The 24,530-nt window shown below is 38.1% G+C and overlaps 3 protein-coding genes across 3 annotated transcripts in view; 1 reads left to right on the top strand and 2 right to left on the bottom strand.

The window, feature by feature from the left end:
- The window catches only part of LOC137249116 (uncharacterized), a 266,841-nt gene that overhangs the window by 210,534 nt on the left and 31,777 nt on the right, over window positions 1-24,530 (top strand). The gene's annotated exons all lie outside the window — the stretch shown is intronic.
- On the bottom strand, window positions 5,181-8,809 carry LOC137251040 (mucin-22-like). Its single transcript, XM_067784906.1, has one exon. The coding sequence runs from the start codon at window positions 8,704-8,706 to the stop codon at window positions 5,278-5,280; it is 3,429 nt and encodes a 1,142-aa protein (XP_067641007.1). The 5' UTR covers window positions 8,707-8,809; the 3' UTR covers window positions 5,181-5,277.
- Mur18B (Mucin related 18B) lies at window positions 12,149-13,856 on the bottom strand. Its single transcript, XM_067780310.1, has 3 exons — window positions 13,720-13,856; window positions 13,556-13,661; window positions 12,149-13,498 (listed from the first exon to the last, which is right to left on the bottom strand). Exons 1-3 carry the CDS (start codon window positions 13,765-13,767, stop codon window positions 12,225-12,227), a joined length of 1,428 nt encoding a protein of 475 aa, XP_067636411.1. The 5' UTR covers window positions 13,768-13,856; the 3' UTR covers window positions 12,149-12,224.

The following is a 24,530-nucleotide window of genomic DNA, read 5'->3' on the forward strand; positions in this document are numbered from 1 at the left end:
TACTCTTTAATACCTTCCATTTGATACACATGTCATACAACCACATTCCAGGGTTACCCTAGGTTCATTTTCCTACATCGTGATTTTCCTTATTTTGTCTCCATAGCTCTCAACTGAGTATGTAATGTTCGGTTACACCCGAACTTAGCCTTCCTTACTTGTTTTTGTTTCATTTTTATTGTTGTTTAATTTTTTCCTACAAAGCAACTCCTCGGCCATGCTCACGATTCAGCATAGTAAACATAAAGCAAGTACTTTTATGTTAAATTTTTTATATTAAAATGATTTTTCAAATTTTTTTTATTTATGGATAACACTGCACCTCAAAATTTCCTATCAATACATATATAATTTGTATACCTTAGAATTGTAGTTAAGCAGAAAACGGTTCCACATTTTTTCATCTTATCTATTTATATATAAGATATATACTCTCTTAAACGGACACCTAAGATACTGCCAAATTTGTCCGCTTATGATAGGTGTCCGCTTATGAGAAAAGTATTATTGATGAATGTTTAAACAGTTTTATTTCCAAAACAAGAATATTAATACATACAAATAAGACTGAGTTAGGAGGTTCATAAAGCTTTGTTCATAAATTAAAGAATAAAGTTTTGTGTACAAAATATTCAAAATAATTTAAAAAAAAGTCAAAAATTAATGTTGCGAAACGCTCTAGGCCTTGCAGAGTTTCCAATAACAAAAAGGCGTTCTTTTTCTTCAGCCATATTGACGTAGTGAAAAATCGTGAGTCTATCTTTAGCCAGTTTTCCACCCGTGCATTTTTCACCTTCCCTTGAAAAAACGCGAGTACTCCATAAATAAGGTAAGGAATACTCCTTTGGGAGTATAGGAGTGTTCCAAAACTAATCTGTATTCATACAAAAATGTGCTCCAATTAACATTGCGTTGTCCTAGGAGAGGAGTAGGTGATCCCATCCTCGCTTTGTTTGTGAGTATTCCATAGAGTACATACGTGAGAGTACTTTCCAAAGTACATTCACTGTAGTACTCCATGGAGCACCCACAGAGGATCATATGCCAAAGTACTAAAGAGGAATTGTGTCGGAAAGAATTATCGGAGTGAATTTAATTTAAAATGAAAGTAAATGAAGAGGGGCAATACAACTTTTATATTTTTTACTACGAATATTCTTATGTTATTTAGCATTTGCGTGAATAAAGAAACTAATATTTCTCTATACTATAGTATGTATACATAAAACCAGTGCGCGGTTGCCTTTTATCAGAGTTGCCATAGTAAAATTTTATTATCAGTTATTTGTATGCAATATTTTACTTTTGGCAACTCTGTTCGGTCATCATCGTGTCGTGATCACGGTCGTTAAAAACGAGCAATGATCGGCTGATGGTGGTCCGCAAACGCATTGCAAAGGAGTATTGTTAGAATACTCCAACATGAAGAAAATGGAACACGTAATCCAACAATTTTTGCAGGGTTTTAATGCAAATGTTTTATCGGGTAATGCTCGGAAGAATAAGCCTGTATCATCTGCATTATAAATATTTCGAGAATCATATCCTTCAATCAAATATGGTACTTTTGCGCAAACACTTTTGACGTCATCTTGGTTTACACTACCGGCTTCTCCAGAAATTGTACGGAAAGTTATGTTATAACGTTTTCTGAACCTTTCCATCCAGCCGGATGATGCACTAAAATCGTCGTAATTTAGTCTCACTGCAATTTCTTTAGCTTTGCTCCTTATAAGTGTGCCTGACAGAGGAATGCTCTTATTTTGGGCCTTCACAAACCATTCGTAGCACAATTTATAAATATTAAGGCCTTTGGGCTTCAGCAGACTCTTTTTCTCTCCTGGTTGACGTCAGTGTCCCACAAACTTAAAATTTTCTCTTTGTTTTTGATAATGCTAGCAGCTTGCGTTGTGCTGATCTTACATTTCTTTGCCAACTCTCGTACACTTAGTTTTTCTTTCTTATGAATTTCAATGACATTAACTTTGTCTTTAATACTCAACACTACTTTAAGCATTGCGGTTCATGTACGTACACACACAAGAAGATACAAACTAAGTGTATGCAATAGGTACATACATTTTTATATATTTTACTGTAATGAAAACAGGTTCTTCGTATTTAGGGGATTCCCCTACATCCATGCACGTATTAGTGAATAAGCAACAGCTGTACGAATATGGTAAAGAGTAATTGAAAAAAAAAGTGTTGTAAGCTGTCCGGTTATGGGAAATTAAAAAGCCCTTTGGGGTAAAAAGCAAGTGTCCGAGTCCTGTTATGGGAGGGTTGTCCGCTCAAAAGGGAAACACTTAAAAAATGCTTAAGGATTTTTTTAGTACTGAAAAAATTGTCCGTTTATGAGAGGTGTCCGCTTAAGAGAGGTGTCCGTTAGGAGAGAGTACACTATATATAGATAGAAGATGTGGCTAGACTGAAGTTAACAAAAAATTTTAACGGCGGAAGATTACTAAACATCCAAAAGGAATAACGGCCAAACAACTCTGTAGTCAAACTTTAGCTGTTATAATAACCTAAGTTTCTACGGCAGCCATAGTTCTGAAAAATCCCATTTGTAGGGAAGGTGCGACGCCCCCTTTTCCCCAATTCCACATTTTACTGGATGGTGTTAGGACTTAGCCCCAATTTTCATTATCCTACCATTACTACATCAAGAGATATGCAGTATGATAAATTCCATTTATATGGGAGGTGCCACGCCCTCTTCTCCCCCACCCCACATTTTCTTGGGGGTGTTAGGGATTGATCCCATATAACTACTTACTGAATTTCAATATTCTAGCATGAATACCTTCAAAGTTATGTAGTACCAAATATTCATTTTGCATGGGAGGTGCCACGCACCTTTTATATATCGACATTATTTTTAGCCTATGACCATCCTTGGAAGGTTTCTAGTGAGTTGTGCAGATTTGGTTGTGATCGGTCTATCCGTTTAGGACGCAACTCGATCTATACCTACATAAATACATACATACATAATTTGAATTTTATATATATATAGATATTAGATTAGATATTAGATACATATATACATATATATATTAGAGCGGGTCAAATTGTATGGATGGATTTTTTTGGTTCATCATAAATCTTTTAAATGGTTTGGTATTAAACCATATGAGCATTCTGTGGTTTTTAACTTGCATTTACATTTTGCAATGTAAATTAATTTATTTGTTGATTGTACGAATGCTGTAAATACCTGAACTTTTTTTCTGTGTTTAATGCTTTCGTGATATTTTTGAATTCATTTAGTTGTCTTAAGGCTTACCTATCAATGGTCATTGGGGTTTTGACAGGGCACTGTCCCATGGGTATCCATGCGGTACGTCTCAATATACTGGAAACTCCATCCTGCTGCAGCTGTATGGAGGATGATGAGGTGGAATCACCAAATCACTTTATGCTTGATTGCCCAGCTTTTGCCAGAACTAGGCGAAAGTACTTCGGTCCGAACTCACTTGGATCTCCCGAGGATTTATCCAAAGTTGAGATCGGTATCATTCGGAGCTTTATCGTTGCTACCCAACGATTTTCTAAGTAGCTAGATCTAAGTCACCGTTATTTTTGGTGTATGTGGTATCACAACGGACCTTCATGTTGTCCAAGTGAGCTATCCTTATCAGGGCAGCTACCACCTAACCTATCCCTATCTAGTTGTCTTAGAATAATACGTCTATCAATTAGTTGAATATTCAATTTATTCCAAATTTCAACCAATTTATCAATTACATGAGGAGTTAAATTTTTATGCGAAAACATTTTATTTTGGATTTTAGCATGATCACTTAAAAAAAATAAAATCTTAAAATGTCACGACTAAATGGTAAATTCAGATTATTTAATTTACTTGATAAATCAAATGCAATAATATCGTGTTCAAGTATATGCGATAAAGTGGATTCAGATGATTTGGTTCATTCATTTTAAATTTAAATACAAAAAGCTGAAAAAAAAATGTCCAAAAGAAATTTGTTAAAAATGATAATATAGTACTCTCTACTAAAATTTAAAAACACTATAGATATTAATAGAGATTCTGAAATGCACATAAAATACCTTTAAAGTAAGCCCAATATGATATTTTTCCTATAATTCTATCAGAAGCTATGAAGATTTTTTGGCCAAACCCTACATTTATATGGTAAAATATTTATTTTGCAAAAATCGGGACCTCGAAATCGGACTTACAGCTATGGTGCCTTCAACAATTTTTCTTAGAATCACATGTAGATTACGTTTTTGCTATACTCCTGATGAAAAAAGATCCATCCATACAATTTGAACCGATCTAATATATACATATGGCGCAAACTTTAGTGCTGTTGGCACAAGTGTAGCTACCCACTGTCCCGCTCTGCACTCGATTAACACTAGCTCGGAGGTAGTCCCATTTATAGCCAGGTAGTAGATAGGAAGGAGAGAGGAGTATTGGGATCTTCGGGTAAGATCTGAAATAATTATCTACAATCTTTTATGAGTCAACATTTTGTAGATGTCGGCTTATATAATCACATACGGATGTACATATTTACATATATCATATAAGTACGGCAGGGTACCTGAGTCAACTGCTTTGACCGAAACTTGCCGAATACGGTAAGCAATATTCTTACAATTGAGGGATATTCAATATTGTTCGTAGCTGTTATAAAAATATTAACTAATAAATCGATTCACAATCTTTTGTTATTCTATACAAGGCTTTGGAAATGTGGCTGTTTTGGCACTGAATGACTGCTCTAATTTTAAAATGTTATCAATTGAAATATGTAAAGTACACCTGATAACTAATTAGGAAACCAACAAACATACATACGTACATATTAAGTATTAAGGTGGGAATAACTCTAACATAACTCATTTATCACCAACACGATCGGAATAAAAACAATCGCCAAATATTGAGCAATTCATCACAAAAACTAATTCTGAAATCTACTTTTAATTTCCTTTAATATACAATGAACCTGCATTATGAGTATTGAGCTAACGTTTTTGATGACCACCCTGGAAAATGCGCCAATAGACGGTGCAATAAATCTATCACTACAGTGTTTGGTATGTATTATTTAGGTTTGTGGAATAGAAGTGATTTAACTGTTAGAGCGTAATTTTGCCAAAATACTTACGAATTTGCTGCGTCAATAAAAAATAAATTATTTTTTTAATTAAATATTCTCATAAATATCATCGATGTGGTTTTTTTTTATTTTCCAATTACTTACAAAACATTAATTATTTTTTATAATAATTTTAACCAATCGGTCGTCCAATGCACGTCAGTATACCCTGTCGTCCGCATGATCTTCTATCTAAACGATATACCTTACCACTCGGACATACAATGGGTGTTTGCATATATCCAAATTGCCTCCAATTATACTCACATTTATAATATTTTGTACAATCGTTTTTAGCAGGGAAAAGGCCCGGATATATGCACTCGAAAGTTTTATGATGTTCTGCTTCAGATGATTGAATACCTCCATCGCAAACTTTGTATTCGGGATCACAATATAGGGTATTCGTATTGAACTTCTGACCTGCAGGGCAATTCAGTTCGTAGTGTTGCAGTTTACCCCTATTTATAGTGCAGTAATAGTACTGTTGGCAATTATTACGCACTGCAAAGAAACCTTCATAAGGGCATTCGAATGGTCGTTGTGGCTTCATATCTGCCGTGCTCTGAAGCCCAGTAGTGTTTTCTTGCTCTTCGATTGTATTTGCCATTCCAGTTGTAACTGGTATGTTGGTATTCGGTACTTCATTTGAGCTACTAGTTACCTCATCTGTCGCCATTGATTCTATGCTACTAATTGATTTGTCCACTTCGTCTTCAGGCATATGTGTGCTCGTACCTTCACTGGTATCAGTTTCTTTCCTTGGCTCATCAGTCGTGCCTACGTTTTCTGTGAATTCTGCTGTAGAATTAGATCCCTTAGCGTTATCAGTTTCTATTGATTCGCTAGTACTACTTGTTTCCTTAGTTTCTTGAGTGGTAGCTTCCACCTCCTCAGTTGTATTACTTGTCTCTGTTTCTTCCTTTGGTTCACTAGTACTACTTGTTTCTTCCGCTACTTCTGTGGTACCTTCAGTCTCCTCAGTTGTATCACTTGTCGCTAGTTCTTCCGTTGGCTCACTAGCACTACTTGGTTCTTCAGTTGCTTCTGTGGTAGCCTCCGTCTCAATTGATTCTGTTTCTTCCGTTGGCTCCTTAGTACTACTTGGTTCTTCAGTTGCTTCTGTGGCAGTCTCCGTTTCATCAGTTGTATCAATTGATTCTGTTTTCTCCGTTGGCTCACTAGTATTACTTGGTTCTTCAGTTGCTTCTGTGGTAGCTTCAATCTCCTCAGTTGTATAACTTGCTTCTGTTTCTTCCGTTGGCTCACTAGTACTACTTGGTTGCTCACTTGCTTCTATGGTATTTCCAGAACCCTCAGTCGTATCACTTCCTTCTGTTTCTTCCGTTGGCTCATCAGTACTACTTGGTTGCTCTGTTGCTTCTATGGTAGTTCCAGAACTCTCAGTCGTATCATTTTTTTCTGTTTCTTCCGTTGGCTCATCAGTACTACTTGGCTCCTTAGTTGCTTCGGTGGTAGTTGCATCATCCACAGTCGTATTAGTTTGTTCAGTTTCTAATGTTGCTTCACTAGTACTACTTGGTCCTTCGGCATCTTCTGTGGTACCTTCCGTCTCCTCAGTTGTATAACTTGCTTCTGTTCCTTCCGTTGACTCACTAGTACTACTTGGTTGCGCACTTGCTTCTATGGTATTTTCAGAACCCTCAGTCGTATCACTTCCTTCTGTTTCTTCCGTTGGCTCATCAGTACTACTTGGTTGCTCAGTCGCTCCTATGGTAGTTCCAGAACTCTCAGTCGTATCATTTTCTTCTGTTTCTTCCGTTGGTTCATCAGTACTGCTTGGCTCCTTAGTTGCTTCGGTGGTAGTTGCCACATCCACAGTCGTATTAGTTTGTTCAGTTTCTAATGTTGCTTCACTAGTACTACCTAGTCTTTCAGTATCTTCTGTGGTACCTTCGGTCTCCTCAGTTGTATAACTTGCTTCTGTTTCTTCCGTTGGCTCATCAGTACTACTTGGTTGCTCACTTGCTTCTATGGTAGTTCCAGAACCGTCAGTCGTATCACTTCCTTCTATTTCTTCCGTTGGCTCATCAGTACTACTTGGTTGCTCACTTGCTTCTATGGTAGTTCCAGAACCGTCAGTCATATCACTTCCTTCTGTATCTTCCGTTGGCTCATCAGTACTACTTGGTTCCTCAGTCGTTTTGGTGGTAGCTCCAGAACTCTCAGTCGTATCACTTTCTTCTGTTTCTTCCGTTGGCTCATTAGTACTACTTGGCTCTCCAGTTGTTTGGGTGGTAGTTGCCACATCCACAGAGGTATCTGTTTCTTCCGTTGGCTCATCAGTACTACTAGGCTCCTCAGTTGCTTCGGTGGTAGCTGCCGCTTCTACAGCCATATCAGTTTGTTCAGTTTCTAATGTTGCTTCACTAGTACTACTTGGTCCTTCAGTAACCTTTGTGGTACCTTCCGTCTCCGCTGTTGTATAATTTGCTTCTGTTTCTTCCGTTGGCTCACTGGCAGTACTTGGTTTTTCAGTTGCTCCTGTGGTAGCTTCCGTCTCCTCAGTTGTATCACTTCCTTGTGTTTCTTCCGTTGGCTCACTATTACTGCTTGGCTCCTCAGTTGCATCGTTGGTAGTTGCCACATCCACAGTCGTTTCAGTTTGTTCAGTTTCTACTGTTGCTTCACTAGTACTGCTTGGTCCTTCAGTATCGTCTGTGGTACTTTTCGTCTCCTCAGTTGTATAACTTGTTTCTGTTTCTTCCGTTGGCTCACTAGTAATTCTTGGCTCCTCTGTTGCTTCGGTGGTAGTTGCCACATCCACAGTCTTATCTGTTTCTTCCGTTCGCTCATCAGTACTATTTGGCTCCTCACTTGCTTCGGTGGTAGTTGCCACATCCACAATCGTTTCAGTTTGTTCAGTTTCTACTGTTGCTTCACTAGTACTACTTGGTCCTTCAATATCTTCTGTGGTAGCTTTCGTCTCTTCAGTTGTATCACCTGCTTTTGTTTCTTCCTTTGGCTCACTAGTACTGCTTGGTTCTTCTATTGCTTCTGTGGTGGTTTCCACATCCCAAGTCGTATCAATATTTTCTGTTTCTGTTGTTGGTCCACTAGCACTACTTGAAATTTCTGTTGCTTCTGGCGTAGTTCCTGAACCCTCAGATGTATGATTTGCTTCTGTTTCTTCCGTTGGCTTACTAGTACTTCTTGGTGCCTCAGTTGCTTCTGTGGTGGTATCCGTCTCCTCATTTGTAACTGGTTCTTCTGTTGATTCTGTGGTACTTGTACTCGCACTTGTGGTTGAAGCACTAGTTTCTGTTGCTGTCGTTGTGGTGGTTGCCTCAGTTGTTGCAACCGTGGTCGTTGTTGCCGGTTCCTTCGCAACACAATAACCTTCACTCTGCCTAAAAACATATCCGTTTGGACATGATAAATATAAAATATTGAAACCGCCCTCATCATTTTTGAAACAATAGTAAAAGGGAGCCGTATTATCAACGAAAGCAAAATACCCGGCCTCCTTGCAATGGTTCTTTATTAATTGCGATTCGCTCATAGCGAGCGCCGCCAGTAAACCAATTAAATTTAATCTCATTTCGTTGCACTTTCGTTTCGTTTTTTTGTTTCTTTTAGTATGAACTTTTTCCACTTTCTTGAGGGTTTTTGTAGCACTGCTCAGGACTGCCTCGTTTGGTCGTTTTAAAGTAAGTAACTACCAGTAATGAGCTATTAGACTGCTTTCTAACTTTTTATTCAAATTTTTGTTTTGATATGTTATCAAATCAAATTTTATGTGATTACAACTCATTAGCTGATAAAACTTTTCAGTGATAAGTTCAAGTGTAACAAGCGTAGGTACATATGTAAGTAATTATTGAAGTACTTCTTACCTACCGTTTTATCAAGTGCAATTCAAAACTCATCAATAAAAAGAAAACAAATTAATTTCCGCTTTTTAATCGCACGAGCTATCAACGCCCACCCAGATGGCCGCTGTCCAGGTGAACTTTAATAAGCCCCAGTGTAGGTGTTGACCCGAGTTCACACAACACATGCAAGGTTTCCTACAGACCCTTAACCTCGATGTGAGAAACTTTATCTTACTGAACCAACTAAGTATAAGTAATTTCGAAGGCAATCCTTTTGCTTTTACCGAACCCCGTGTCTTATCTTATTAAAGACATATATGTACATTTCGGTATCCGTAGGAGTACTACTACTGTTCTTCGTTCAGAAAAAATAGCAGGTGGCCCGGTTCTTGATAGGCCTACATATATGCGGACAAAATTTTCCAAAAGGACGTCAAGAAAGCACAAAGTGAGTATAAGAAAAATTCTTGTCACGAGGTCAAAACAATAAGCTTATACAAGTCCTACTGCTCCAAGCTTTATCGACAAGCTTGACAGAATCCGGGCGTCATATAGCTGAGATTAATACTAGTTTAGGTTAGGTTGATTATGCCACCGTCAAATCATTCGGCCCACTTAAATCTCTGGCGTCAACTAAAATCTTTGCTGCAGAACTAAAATAAGCAAGTGAAACTCTTTGTCCGATTCTGGTGGTATAAATCTATAAAACATGTCTAAGACTGAGCCAAATTCCACCAAAATGGAGTGGGCAAATATAGTGCTTATTCTCAAAGGAGGAAAGGTTTTGCACAAAAGGCGTGTGACGTCAGGCCTAGTTCCTTCGCCTCGAAACTTCTCTAAGAGAGGATCCTGCATCTCCTATCAATTGAACTGAACGCACATATTCCAGAAATTAATTCGTGCGGGCAGCTCTTAACGCTATGACCAAAAAGATAGAGAAAAGGACTTCCTTCAAAGTCTTCACTCTGGGCGTTTTTCTGGATATATAGAATCTGAATCGACCACTTATTTCTAGACTCCTTAATACCTCGGTAAGCATCAATAGCATCTCACTAGAAGGTATGTTTATCCTCTATCACGGCCTATTAATGGTGCAAACTTTACTAATGAAACTATAAGTGAGTGGTTTTCAAGTCATGCTTCAACAAAAACCATAAAACATCTTCAAACTCATTTAAGCGCAAATTGTTCTATTTACCACGTGCTACAAAATAATATCTTTTAGGACGCAGCTCTTGGATGAATTGAGAATTAAACTTTTAACAGAGATGTGGAGGACGGAAAAACTTGCGTCTAGAAGACAATAGCAACCCTCTCTCTTGGCAACAAGTTCTCAATTAGAGTCTCAGAGAAGTACGAATGGGAATATATCTCTATGTCTAAGCTTTGGGCAATTGAGGGCGAGCAGTTTAATAAGAGTTATAAATGAGTAATTTTATGTGCTTGTAAGCGTATGAGTCGTGGCACAGTGGCTGACGTACCCGACCAAACGCCCGGGGTTGCGGGTTCAACTCCCACCAAGCATTCCTTTTTTTAAATTTATAAATTATTATTATTAATGGACTGTATTGAGTTTATGGGGTTTTTGATTTAATGTATTCCATTTATTGAGTTGGGTAGTTTTAGTGTTATTGGTGTATTTAAGTCATGGGAGGATGCATAGCATCAGTACACCTTTATTTATTTAATTTGGGGGCGAGCACTGGGGGGCTCTGAGGCTTCGCTCTACTGAGCCACCTCATCCTCTATTTGAAGAACCCTTTAAAATGTGATATGGAGGCGAGCACGGGACGGCTCTGAGGTATTGGCACCCCATTTTCTACAAGAAAAACCTCTATTTATTTAATTTGGGGCGAGCGTTGGGCACTCTGAGGTTTCGCTCTAATGAGCCACCTCATCTTCTATTTGAAGAACCCCTTCAAAGTGTGATATGGAGGCGAGCACTGGGCTCTGATGTATTAGCACACCATCCGAAGAACCTCGATTTTAATTAAAAAACTCAAACTATGTCTTTAGAATATTTCACTAACCAGTTGAGAATTACAAGCACACTCAATGGCTACTGAAACAAACGAACGAAAAATGTTCATAGTTTAAGTCGCTTAAACACTCTACTTAAGCTCCAAAATTAATAACAATGTGGGCGGCGGTATATACTCAGAGAATATTTCACCCTCCTTAGGGATGCCGAATCACTGTAACGTTTATCAGGCGAAATTAACAGCTGTAAAGGAGACAATGCAGGGTACAGGGTAAACGAGCCTTCCAACGAAGTTAGCAAAAGACGGCAGGCAATCGCTAAAAGAACTGACCTCTTCGTATGTCCCAGCGATTATATGGATTCTAGCCACAGTGGTGTACCTGGAAACTGTGCTAGCGACTCATTTGCGCGGAACGCATTTGAAAAGACCAAGTTAAACCATTTGAGTGACATAACACCTCCTTTAGCTGCGTGTTATATTCGGTTTTACTCTTTTCACCAAGAAGTTTATGTCAGATGGATACTGGAACGCAAATGTGACGTGTCCAAACATACTTGGCCCCGCATAAATGAGTACCGAACTAAGATCACGATTAATTTTAACCGTTTCACGAGAGGTCCAAAATGCGACACACGACGAATGCATGGAACGAAAGATTTCTATCTGAGTTGTAGGGATGGATAAGATATAGCTCTGCTCAGCCCAAGGCACATATAAAATGTCTGAATAGGCAGGTCTTTGATTGTTTTACGAAGCTCGGCTCTTCTGAATGGAAAAGTGAGATGACAGACACACTTGGCTTCGCTTAAATGAGAACCGCACCAAGTTTCTGATTAATTTTAGCACACTTCTACCAGATCACTACTTCGGCCACAGTCTCATGGGAATGCACGACTAATGCATGAGCAACTCAACGAATGATTTCTGTCGGCGGTGTAGGTATAAAGAGAAAATAAAAAGTATAAAGAACGTTCCTTGCAGATGCCCTGCTCCGGCCAGGACACGTATGGAATGTCCGACCAGTAAATTGATTGGCGGGTTGTCGGAGCCCGGCTCTTGTAAAACAAAATACACTGTGTGCCACGTTAGACAGTCAAATTGGTTTTTTTCTACACATTAAAAAGAGGAAGGGCTCTGGCTCACTTCTAAATGCCGCACCAGTATGAAACAATAATTTGTGACACGATTTTTGTTTCCAATTCTGCTGCGAATTTTCTTTTATTTTATTAGTAAACATATTTTTGAAAACATTCACTAATAACTCACTCTAACGTACAAGTACCATTGGTGGCCGAAAAGCTTAGACCCTTCACACATTTCAAACCAACAGCTTTAAGCTTACCCTTTTCGCCCAAGCACACAAAGTAGTCAAAAAAACTCTCCGCACCGGCGGTGAAGTTACCTTCCTGCATGCAATTGAAATTCTCACCTTCTAATGATACACCCTGTAGCTTAGCTTGTTGCTTTGCTTCCTTTATGGCCTTTTTCCTCAACTCCTTTTCATATTTCTTACGTATTTTCTCACGCAGTTTCGCCTCTTTGAGTTTAGCTTTTTCTTCAGCCTGCAATACTTTAACCTCTTCGCGCACACATTCCTCATCTGGCGACTTGCTCATATATAACTCATAATTTAATGGCAAATCTTGCAAATTCATCATATCCACAAAACATTTACCCAATTCGTTTGTATAGATTTGTCCATTGCCACATTTTACATGATAAATATGATAAGCGCCACTGCCGCCGCCACCGGTGCCATTTAAACGTGACGCCACACACCAAAAGTAGGAGGAGTTATCGGCGATGTCGGCAAACGTGCCCTCCATTTCACATTTAAATGCGCCAGCGCATGGTGAAAGATCGCGTGTGCAACGTAAAAGCTCGCGATGAAACGCTTGTTCGTATGGACACCTTTTTATACTTTTCACCAGTCTGGGATTCCCCAGTCCATCTACCGTAGCTGCCGTTGAACAGGTAATATAACTGCGACAATCGTTGTCTTCGGCAAAGGTTCCCGGTATTGTGCATTTTGCAGTATCTGTTGGTTTTTGTTCCTGGGTTGTTGGCTGGTCGGTGTTATTTACCATAATCTCTTTCGGTTTTTCAGTTGTGTCCTCGTTTAGGGTATTGACATCTGTTGGAATTGCGTTCGTGCTTATTGTCGTTAGTTCTAAGGAAATTTCAGTCACTGTCGTATCTTCTCGCTCCTGATCCATGCCTTTTGCTTGCAGAATGGTAAGCGAAAGTTCAGACGTAATCATTTCTACATCAACTAACTTTGGAGATACAACTTTGTTTACTGATTTCATTTCATTCTGCATATCAGACGCGTTGTTTAATACTTCATCGGTTATTATCAAAATCTCTGTATCCTTGGCTGTATCAGATAACTTGAAATCTACAAGACTATCATATTGCTCTCCAAAGGCAGTGTCGCTGGTTTTAGTTTTCAATTGCCGGTCCATGACGTTGCTTTCATCTTCAATGTCACTCAAAACAGCTATTTTCGTTTTTGCACCTTCCAAAACTCTTGGACCTATATAAAGTTAAAATAATAAATCTTAAAGCAAAAACAAATGAAACAAAAAAATACCCCCATCATTTACATCAACCAAGATTGTGTCAGCTTTGACAACTTCGTTGTTGTTATCCTGCACATTAAAATTGTTTTCCAGTGCCAGTGTCCTTTTCACTAGAATCTGCAAAAGAATGATTTTAAATATTTAACTCAAGACAACTCAGAATCTTGAAACATACCGAAAAGCAACTACATAGCACCAAAAATAGAAACATTCTCCGCTTCATATTGTTATCGTAAATCCGTAAACTTTGTTGCAATTTGTCTAATTCATTTCACGCCGATCACTGTCTAAGAGATAGCTGCGTAAACGCATTTTATGTGCTTAGATTATGAGGTAGCAGACTACGGTACTCCAAGGCTTCGGCACGAATATTAAAATTTTCAAGAATGTCTAAAACGATAAATATGAAGTTTTGTTTTGAAATCTTAATTGTTCCAAGAACTTTTCAAAGAATAGGTGGGTACTCATAAGACTGCCAATACACCGACTAAAGTGAGTGCCGAGAAGCTCTCGAGGTTTACGAGTATTTCGAGATTCGATAATCTTGCGAGAATCAGAGCTCTCGATTTCTCGAGTCTCGAAATTCTCGCTGGTTTCCGAGAAGTAATCGTAAGCTCTAATACTATATATCAAAGAAGAGCTTAAAAAGTTTAAAAGCAAATTTAAAATCAAATCAGTGTATCATATATATGTTAATGTTTTAGTTCTATAGGGAATAGCACCAACACTGTTAACATTGTGAAGGACACTCCAAACCGCCCGCCTAAAAGAGTTAGCAGACGATGTAGCTCCCTACAGTGCAATTTGCTTAATTTGTACTTTAGTTTCTTTATGCAGACATCAGCATAGTCTAACGAATTGAAATTCAGCGGTTACACTGGCTGTTATGCGCATAAAAAGATGCTCTGGCACAGAACGTATACCTTTGTGAGCTGGGGAAGAAGCAGGCTCTCCCTCATACGGTGTTGTAATGGAGATGATTTTCCTCAGACGTTTCAAAAATTTCCCAATACTTGTCGTCATGAACTAGAGGGAACATGTTTTCTTCACTTGAAAAGAAACTGAAGAAGTTTCTATAACTAAGTCCATCTCCCCCATACTCCCTCACCTCTGTCGCTACCTGTCTCTTTCCACATTTTTGAGTTTCTTGTTTTCCTCACTATTTGTATACCTTTGTCTCTCTATCGCGGTTTTTTCAATCTCAAAACAAACTTATTCTAGTGCGCGGACCATGAGCTTCCAAAAACTGAAAGTTACTGCCCATTCGCATAAACAATCAGAGCATAATTTTGCTATGTAATGCAGACCCCTGGCCTAGATGCAATTTGGAAAACGTAAACGTTTGCTTAAGGGAAATTATATATGTATTTTCGTTCAAGGCTGTTTGTTTCAAGCCACGGCCGTGAATTTTCATGTTTGACAAAAATTGAACAACATGGCATTCAAAGATTTTAAGAGTTCAATGGGAAGTTGAGGGCTTCTGGACCTATAAAGATTTTCTCCAAAGCTATGAAAACTCTTTTGCAGTTTCAGTCCAGCGAATGTTGCAATCACCCAATATGCGAAGACATAACTCCCCCGAAAGACCGGAGTTGCTCTCTCTCAACAACGATTTTAATAGTTTGCCTCGACGTCTTTGATGGGGCAGATTAAAAAAAAACTAGACAATGACCAGGTAGACACCACTAGCTGGGAGCATCCGCAAAACGTATTAACTATAATCTTGCTTTGATGCCTTGGAAATCCCTTAATATAGAGATGAAAAGTCTAGCCAAGCACTTGGAAAAATTGGGACATAGTTCCCTAGTCGGGTTCTGCCTTCTCTCGTTTTCTCTCCACATTTTTATCTCTCTTTTTCACCCTCTCTCTAAGCGGAAAAAAATTGTTTTGAAAAGTTCTAACCAAAGAACACTTCCCGGAAAAATTATCATTTGAAGTGACCAAACCTATAAGGATTAAAGGAGTGACACAACCACCTAAAAATTGGCGTGACGGGACCTACATGGTAGATAAATTTTCGCCCAGAAGCTTTTAGTGGCAGAAATACTCTCAGAGAGTTTGCAAACCACAGCCGAGTGGCGCCCCCGTTGATAGGAACTTTTTTCTAATTGAACAACTTGTTTGTACCCCCTATCTCAGCGTGCATATTTCAGAATACGTTTTGAAAATTATCTACCCAATATTTTTTAAAAAACGTTCTTATGTATCAGTAGTGCAGCGGGGAATATCTCATGGAAAACTTAAAAATGTTCAAGTATGTTTTCAAGTGTGTTTTCGACAAAAGATATTAGAATGGAATAAGAAACATTTGTACTTATCAAGTACTTCAGAAGTACTTAGAAGTACCGTTCTTGTATTTCAATAGTTCAAGTACTAGAACTACAGTGGTAATATCGCTACTTCCTAAGTACTAGTACTAAGGTGCTGATTTCTGTACTTGTTCAGTTACTTATAATAATTGCTTCTCACTAGGTCAAATTTGGCCATTCACTTGGCAATATCAACGGCCTGTCATACAACGTCGAATGCGCTTGCCGTCTTTTTTGACCACAAAGTGAAAGCGAATTAAAACGCAGCAACTACGCTGGCTATGCCATGTTATGCGAAGGAAAGATAATACTCCGGGTAAGAATGTGTTTTTATCCGAACCAGAACATGGAAGCAGAAGAAAAGCGGCCCAAGCCCCGCTGGAAGGACCAAGTGGAAAACTATTTAAATTCACTTGGTGGGATCAATTGGCGCCAATTACTCCAGGGAAGAAGCGACTGGCGCGCCATATTGGACGGCCAAAATCGTTCAAACGATTAAGCGCCAATCAAATAAGTAAGATATCGGCTATTGCCGAAAGGTATGGCAAATTTGAGCGTCCCATCTATGAATAAAATATGTTGTGAACAAAATTTAAGCGTTGGTTTCGACCATGCACTGCTTTATCGACTTCGAGTCAGTAATGTGACATATAGACCTTTTTTGTTACCCCAACTCTTCAGCGGGTCAGCTTGAGACCGTTTTTGATGTCAGTCATTTTGACTTAATAAAAACCAAGCATTACTTTTTACAGCTTTGGTATAAATCATATTTTTTTATGGCGTTTAAAAATGCATTCAAGCAAAAAATAAAATTATACTCTTATCATCTAACGCAAATATAAAATCTGTGTCATCTTTAACGCGTTTAGTTTTAAATGGAACTTTTTTGCTCGATTGCGTGCATTTTTGAACGGTAAATAACAGGTGTTTACTAAAGTTAGTAGCACAGTTAACATTTATATTTATTTGAAATTCTTTTGAGCTTCCTTTTGAACTTGTTGCTTGAGCAGTTATTTACGATTTACGTAAATTCATTGTTTTTCACTTGTATGCGTTTTTATTTTTATCAAATGGAGGCGGATATGAACAAACAAAAAATGAGTGAATGATTCACGCCGTCTATAATCAAGCGGACTAAGAACGGGTTTCAGATATTACTATGGGTGAAATTGCTCATGTATCGAATGCTTCTCAACAAGAGTTAGTAAAATATGCTTTAAAAGCGTGCTTTTTAGTTCTTACTCATATAAGAACCGAGCTCTTCCGGAATCGGATCCGCTTACTGTTTGGGTATTACTTTATACCCGAGTACTTTTTAAGAATCGAATACTTTTTCAGAACCGTCCCCTATTTCGAATCCCGTAAGATTTAAGGAATCGACCGCTTTTTAGAACCGGGTACTTTTTCACAACCGGGGCGGCGGGGTACTTATTTTGAGCTTTTCACAATTGATCCACGAACGTTTTGCAATCGGGTACTTTTTGGAAACCGCGTACGAACGTACTTAAAGTTATAGGGTATACTATATACTTATAATAAGCCACAAGCTTTACTCTATTTTTCAATCTCACTATTCCTTTTCTTCCCCTTTGTTTACATCGCCCTCTGTCCCTCTCCCCGCCACTATCTTACCATCTCCCCCTCCCCTTATTCTATACTCCTTAACTTTTCACTATACTTCGGCTCCTATTCCCTTCTCGTCTTTTTAATCGCTTTGCTTTTCGCCTTTCCCTGTTTCTCCCTTCTCCGTTTTCACGCCCTTCTTCCTGTCTCAGTTCTCTTCGACTCCCTCTCCTTGTCGTATTACAATTTATTTTACTCTTCTTGTTGCTCTCCTCCTACCCGACCCCCCTGGTTTTTGTCGCCTAATGATCCACCGTTCCTTTCCGTGTCTATCGAGCTTTCTTTCCTTTCTTTACGTCCACTTCCTCTTCTTCTCGATCTCCATATTCTCCCTCCCTGTCTCTCTTTCTCCTTACCACTTTCCCTTGCCCATGCCCTTCTCCTCCCTGTTCCTTTCCCTTACTCTTCCTTCACTATGTCTTTTCCTTCCTCTTTCGACCTCATTTCCCAACCCAATCTTATTATACTTCTCTCCGTACTCTCCTTAATAGCTGATTATGGCAGCGGGATCATTGTCGGGATTTATAGTATATAGCAACAGTCCATCTCTATCGAATTCCTCCCCTAAACTTAACAACAATATCCCCAAGTAATATATTCTTTTGCTTATCAAAATTATATTTTGATCTCTTGACTCATTTACCATTCATATTTTATTGCAAGGTGATTGTCATAATTTTAAATTAGATATTGGTATGTAGTGTTAGTTATCAGTTTTATTAGGTTTTCACTACTGCGTCACTCAATTAAAAATATAAAAGCTGTTGCCTACATTTGAGCGCCAAATTAGCTTTTACTTTTTTGTTATGCTGCCACTGTATGGTGAAGAAAAAACAACTGCATATGTGTGTGTATGTAGCAAAAACAATAGATGCACAAACTGAAGCAATCATAATCCACAGCCGTCTCACTTAGCCAAAGAGTTTTTATCAACAAATAAAATTCTTATGCACATATGTGAGTATAAATGTTAGGCTGTACATTATTTTCACGTTAGATCACCTGAACTATCTGAAGTTCCGTTGCGATACCACTAATAATAAATCTAACCGAAAGCCTCGTAAACAGCCTTTACTTGTTGGATCCAGCCACAGTCAGGAACTTGGTGTCGCACGATCGATGAAGTGGCTCCACATATCCTCGTTCTTACCTAGCGTAACTTCCGACAATATTATATCTTATGTTTCTAAACATGCGTCAATTGAGAAGCGGTTTCTGGTGTGCATTAAGCTTGTGAAGAAGGATGTTATTGAAGGTGATCTAAGGATAGTCAACTTTAAATTGGGTGTTGAAGATTGGTGTTATGAGAAGGTGTTAAATGCCGATATTTGGCCTGCGAATGTTAAACTTCGTCCCTTCCAGTTTTTTCGAAAGGAGGTGGTGTCACCACTCAAACCATAAAGGCCCAGTCTCCGGTCATAATGCATAATAAGCCCTTGAAAATATATTTTCATAACGTGTCTGGTTTAAGAACAAAATCTAAAGTATTCTTTGACTTGAGCTCTCACTCTGACTATGATATTGTGGTTCTTATTGAGAGCTGGCTCAATGAAAATTTTTTAGCAACGAATTCTTCGATCCTAAGCTATATAATGTTTTTTGGAAGGACAGAGACTTCGCGAAAACCAAGACTTCAAGAGGTGGAGGTGTACTCATTGCAGTTTCCACGAAATATCGCTGTTCATTGGTTCTCTTGGCAAATGGGGACTCGCTCTTAGATCAACTTTGTGTATCAATTTGCAGCAGCTCCAAACATCTAATCTGTGCATCGTATATTCCGCTGTCTAGTGCTGATGGAATTTATAAAGCACATATTGATAATATTTTAGCTTTATTTACTAAGCATTCTAACAGTAATTACTGTATTCTTGGTGATTTTAACCTGTTCAATATAAGCTGAAATAGACTAGATAATAGTTTTTCTTTGTTTCCTAATAATGTTACTAGTTTCGCTGAGTCTTATGTAATTGATAATTTGTTAAGTCTAATCTTGTCCAGGTTAATAGTTTCATTAACAGACTCTTAAAAATTTTGGATCTTATATTTATTAGCGATAATATGAATTTTTCATTAAATTAGTGCCTGGATCCTTTGTCGGCTGCAAATCAACATCATGTTCCACTAGTGTTAAACTTGGAATTTTATAATTTTAACTCTATTTGTGAAGATAACCATCCTACTAGTTTTTGTTTTGAAAATTGCGATTTTGATTCTGTCAACTCTGAAATGTCCTCTTTAGACTGGGATTGTCTTTTCTATGGTCTATCTTTACATGACTGCTTTGACATTTTTATACTCAGTTGAGCAGAGCTCACAGAGTATATTAAGTTTGATTGGATAACGGTTGGTTGTACATATATAAAGGAATCGAGATAGATATAGACTTCCATATATCAAAATAATCAGGATCGAAAAAAAATTTGATTGAGCCATGTCCGTCCGTCCGTCCGTCCGTCCGTCCGTTAACACGATAACTTGAGTAAATTTTGAGGTATCTTGATGAAATTTGGTATGTAGGTTCCTGAGCACTCATCTCAGATCGCTATTTAAAATGAACGATATCGGACTATAACCACGACCACTTTTTCGATATCGAAAATTTCGAAAAACCGAAAAAGTGCGATAATTCATTACAAAAGACAGATAAAGCGACGAAACTTGGTAGATGAGTTGAACTTATGACGCATAATAGAAAATTAGTAAAATTTGGACAATGGGCGTGGCACCGCCCCTTTTTTAAAAGAAGGTAATTTAAAAATTTGCAAGCTGTAATTTGGCAGTTTTTGAAGATATCATGATGAAATTTGGCAGGAACGTTACTCCTATTACTATATGTACGCTTAATAAAAATTAGCAAAATCGGAGAAGGACCACGCCCACTTTTAAAAAAAAAATTTTTTTAAAGTAAAATTTTAACAAAAAATTTAATATCTTTACAGTATATAAGTAAATTATGTCAACATTCAACTCAGGTAATGATGTGGTGCAACAAAATACAAAAATAAAAGAAAATTTCTAAATGGGCGTGGTTCCGCCCTTTTTCATTTAATTTGTCTAGGATACTTTTAACGCCATAAGTGGAACAAAAATTAACCAATCCTTTTGAAATTTGGTACGGGCATAGATTTTATGACGTTAACTGTTTTCTGTGAAAATGGGCGGAATCGGTTGATGCAACGCCCAGTTTTTATACACAGTCGTCCGTCTGTCCTTCCGCATGGCCGTTAACACGATAACTTGAGCAAAAATCGACATATCTTTAATGAACTTAGTTCACGTGCTTACTTGAACTCACTTTATCTTGGTATGAAAAACGAACGAAATCCAACTATGACCACGCCCACTTTTTCGATATCGAAAATTACGAAAAATGAAAAAAATGCCATAATTCTATACCAAATACGAAAAAAGGGATGAAACATGGTAAGGTAATTGGATTGTTTTATTGACGCGAAATATAACTTTAGAAAAAACTTTATAAAATGGTTGTGACACCTACCATATTATGTAGAAGAAAATGAAAAAGTTCTGCAGGGCGAAATAAAAAACCCTTAAAATCTTGGCAGGTATTACATATATAAATAAATTAGCGGTATCCAACAGATAATGTTCTGGGTCACCCTGGTCCACATTTTGGTCGATATCTGGAAAACGCCTTCACATATACAACTACCACCACTCCCTTTTAAAACTCTCATTAATGCCTTTAATTTGATACCCATATCGTACAAACTCATTCTAGAGTCACCCCTGGTCCACCTTTATGGCAATATCTCGAAAAGACGTCCACCTATAGAACTAAGCCCCACGCCCTTTTAAAATACTTATTAACACCTTTCATTTGATACCCATATCGTACAAACATATTCTAAAGTCACCCCTGGTCCACCTTTATGGCGATATCTCGAAAAGGCGAACACCTATAGAACGAAAGCCCACTCCCTTTTAAAAGTACTCATTAACACCTTTCATTTGATACCCATATCGTACAAAAAAATTCTAGAGTCACCCCTGGTCCACCTTTATTGCGATACCTCGAAAAGGCGTCCACCTATAGAACTAAGGCCCACTCCCTTTTAATATACTCATTAACTCCTTTCGTTTGATACCCATATTGCACAAACGAATTCTAGAGTCACCCCTGGCCCACCTTTATGGCGATATCTCGAAACGGCGTCCACCTATGGAACTAAGGATTACTCCCTTTTAAAAAACTCATTAACACCTTTCTTTTGATACCCATATTGTACAAACAAATTCTAGGGTCACCCCTGCTCCACCTTTATGGCGATATCTCGAAACGGCGTCCACCTATGGAACTAAGGATCACTCCCTTTTAAAATACTCATTAACACCTTTCTTTTGATACCCATATTGTACAAACAAATTCTAGGGTCACCCCTGGTCCACCTTTATGGCGATATCTCGAAAATACGACCACCTATACAACAACCACCACTCCCTTTTAAAACCCTTATTAATACCTTTAATTTGATACCCATATCGTACAAACACATCTAGAGTCACCCCTGGTCCACGTTTCTGGCGATATTTCGAAACGGCGTCCACCTATAGAACTAAGGCCCACTCCCTTTTAAAATACTCATTAACACCTTTCGTTTGATGCCCATATTGTACAAACATATTCTAGGGTCACCCCTGGTCCACCTTTATGGCGATATCTCGAAACGGCGTCCACCTATGGAACTATGGATTACTCCCTTTTAAAATACTCATTAACACCTTTCTTTTGATACCCATATTGTACAAACAAATTCTAGGGTCACCCCTGGTCCACCTTTATGGCGATATCTCGAAACGGCGTCCACCTATGGAACTAAGGATTACTCCCTTTTAAAATACTCATTAACACCTTTCTTTTGATACCCATATTGTACAAACAAATTCTAGAGTCACCCCTGGCCCACCTTTATGGCGATATCTCGAAACGGCGTCCACCTATGGAACTAAGGTCCACTCCCTTTTAAAATACTCATTAACACCTTTCTTTTGATACCCATATTGCTCAAACGCATTCTAGAGTCAACCCTGATCCACCTTTATGGCTATATCCCTAAATGGCGTCCACCTATAGAACAATGGCCCACTCCCTCATAAAATACTCTTTAATCTTTGATACGCATGTCATACAAACACATTCCAGGGTTTCCCTCGGTTCATTTTCCTACATGGTTATTTTCCCTTATGTTGTCACCATAGCTCTCAACTGAGTATGTAATGTTCGGTTACACCCGAACTTAACCTTCCTTACTTGTTAAATTTAAAATTAACAGCATCTGCAAGAGCATTATTCCTATTAATAAAAACAGATCTTATAAAATTCCATGGTATACTAAAGACTTAAAGAAACTAAACAATTTAAGAAACAAATTTTATAAAAAAAATTAAGTCTTCAGGCTCTTCTTCCCATAGAGATCTATATCTGCGTTACTCAAAGGAGTTTAAATCCATGAGTAGGGTGCTACATAAAAATTATGTTCAGAAATATGAAACTGAAATCAAAACAAACCCTAAAGCGTTTTGGCTTTATGTTAAGTCTAAAAAATCGTGTTCTATTATTCCGTCTGAGGTATAAAGAAACCATTGCTTCGACCTCCTATGAGGCTGCAAATCTTTTTGCGTACTTTTGTAGTTCCAACTTTGATTCTGACATTGAAGAAACTGAAAACCAGGGCCCAGTCGTTGACTCTCCTATCAATTTTGTTTCTCTCAACCTAATAATTGATGATGTAATAGATGGCATTAGGAATATTAGTTACACAACACAGACTGATGTCGATGGTTTATCGGCCTGCCTATTTAAAAATTGTGCAGCTTTTGCTTACCCTCTTTTAATTTTACTGAATAAATCGCTTGATAGTGGCGAATTTATCAATGCTTGGAAGATTACTTCTATTACCCCTATTTTTAAAAGCGGTAACAAGTATGATATTGCCAATTACAGACCCATCTCTAAATTGTCTACAGAAAACAGAAAATGTTGTTTGCCATTAAGAGCTTGATATCACCTAATCAGCATGGCTTCCTGCCAGGAAGATCTACCACAAGAAATCTAGCCATATTTTCAGAATTCTGTTTATCAGCTTTTGGTAACCGTTGTCAAGTTGACACCATCTATACGGACTTTTCGAAAGCTTTTGATAAAGTTAGCCACTCGCTTTTATTATCCAAACTAGCTAGTTTGGGATTTCAATCCATGTTTTTATTGTGGATAAGGTCGTATCTTTCATCTAGAAGCTGTTTTACTACACAGCACTTGACAATACTTCATCACGTTCGTTTTTTCCTCCTCTGGTGTTCCCCAGGGTAGTATTTTGGGTCCGGTGCTCTTTATTATCTTTATATATGACATATCAAGCTGCTTTCGACACTCACAATTTCTGTTATATGCTGATGACCTGAAAATATTTTCGGCTGTCACCAGTCACCTGGACTCTGTTAAGTTACAAGAGGATCTTAATAACGTTGTAGCCTGGGGTAATAGTAACCGATTACATTTGAACATAAAAAAGTGTTTTCATATTTCGTTCTCAAAGTCTCGTTCTCCCATTCCCACCTCATATTGTATCGAGGACTCTCAACTTTGCTCCCTTAGAGAAATTTCGGATCTCGGTGTTGTCTTTGACTCCAACTTCTTAGTTCTTGGTCATATAAATTACATAATTGCTATATCCTACTCAATGCTTGCATTTATTCGCCGGTTTGGCTCAGATTTTAAGGACCCTTATACACTGAAATTATTGTATACGAGTTTGGTACGTTCAAAGTTAGAGTATGCTGTACTTATCTGGAGACCTTATTATGATTGTCATATCAATAGGATTGAACGAATTCAAAAATCTTTTATTCGATTCGCTCTTCGGTTGATTGGGTTCATGGATCCGTTACCCTCGTACACTGCTAGATGCCAGCTAATTAACTTAAAATTGTTATACTCCAGAAGAATCATTCTGTCACTTTCTTTTGTTTATGACATAGTTCGTGGAACTATTGATTCCTCTGCCTTGCTAGAATGCATTTCATTTCATATCCC

Source organism: Eurosta solidaginis, chromosome 4 (assembly GCF_040869045.1).
Source record: "Eurosta solidaginis isolate ZX-2024a chromosome 4, ASM4086904v1, whole genome shotgun sequence".
Lineage (NCBI taxonomy): Eukaryota > Metazoa > Arthropoda > Insecta > Diptera > Tephritidae > Eurosta > Eurosta solidaginis.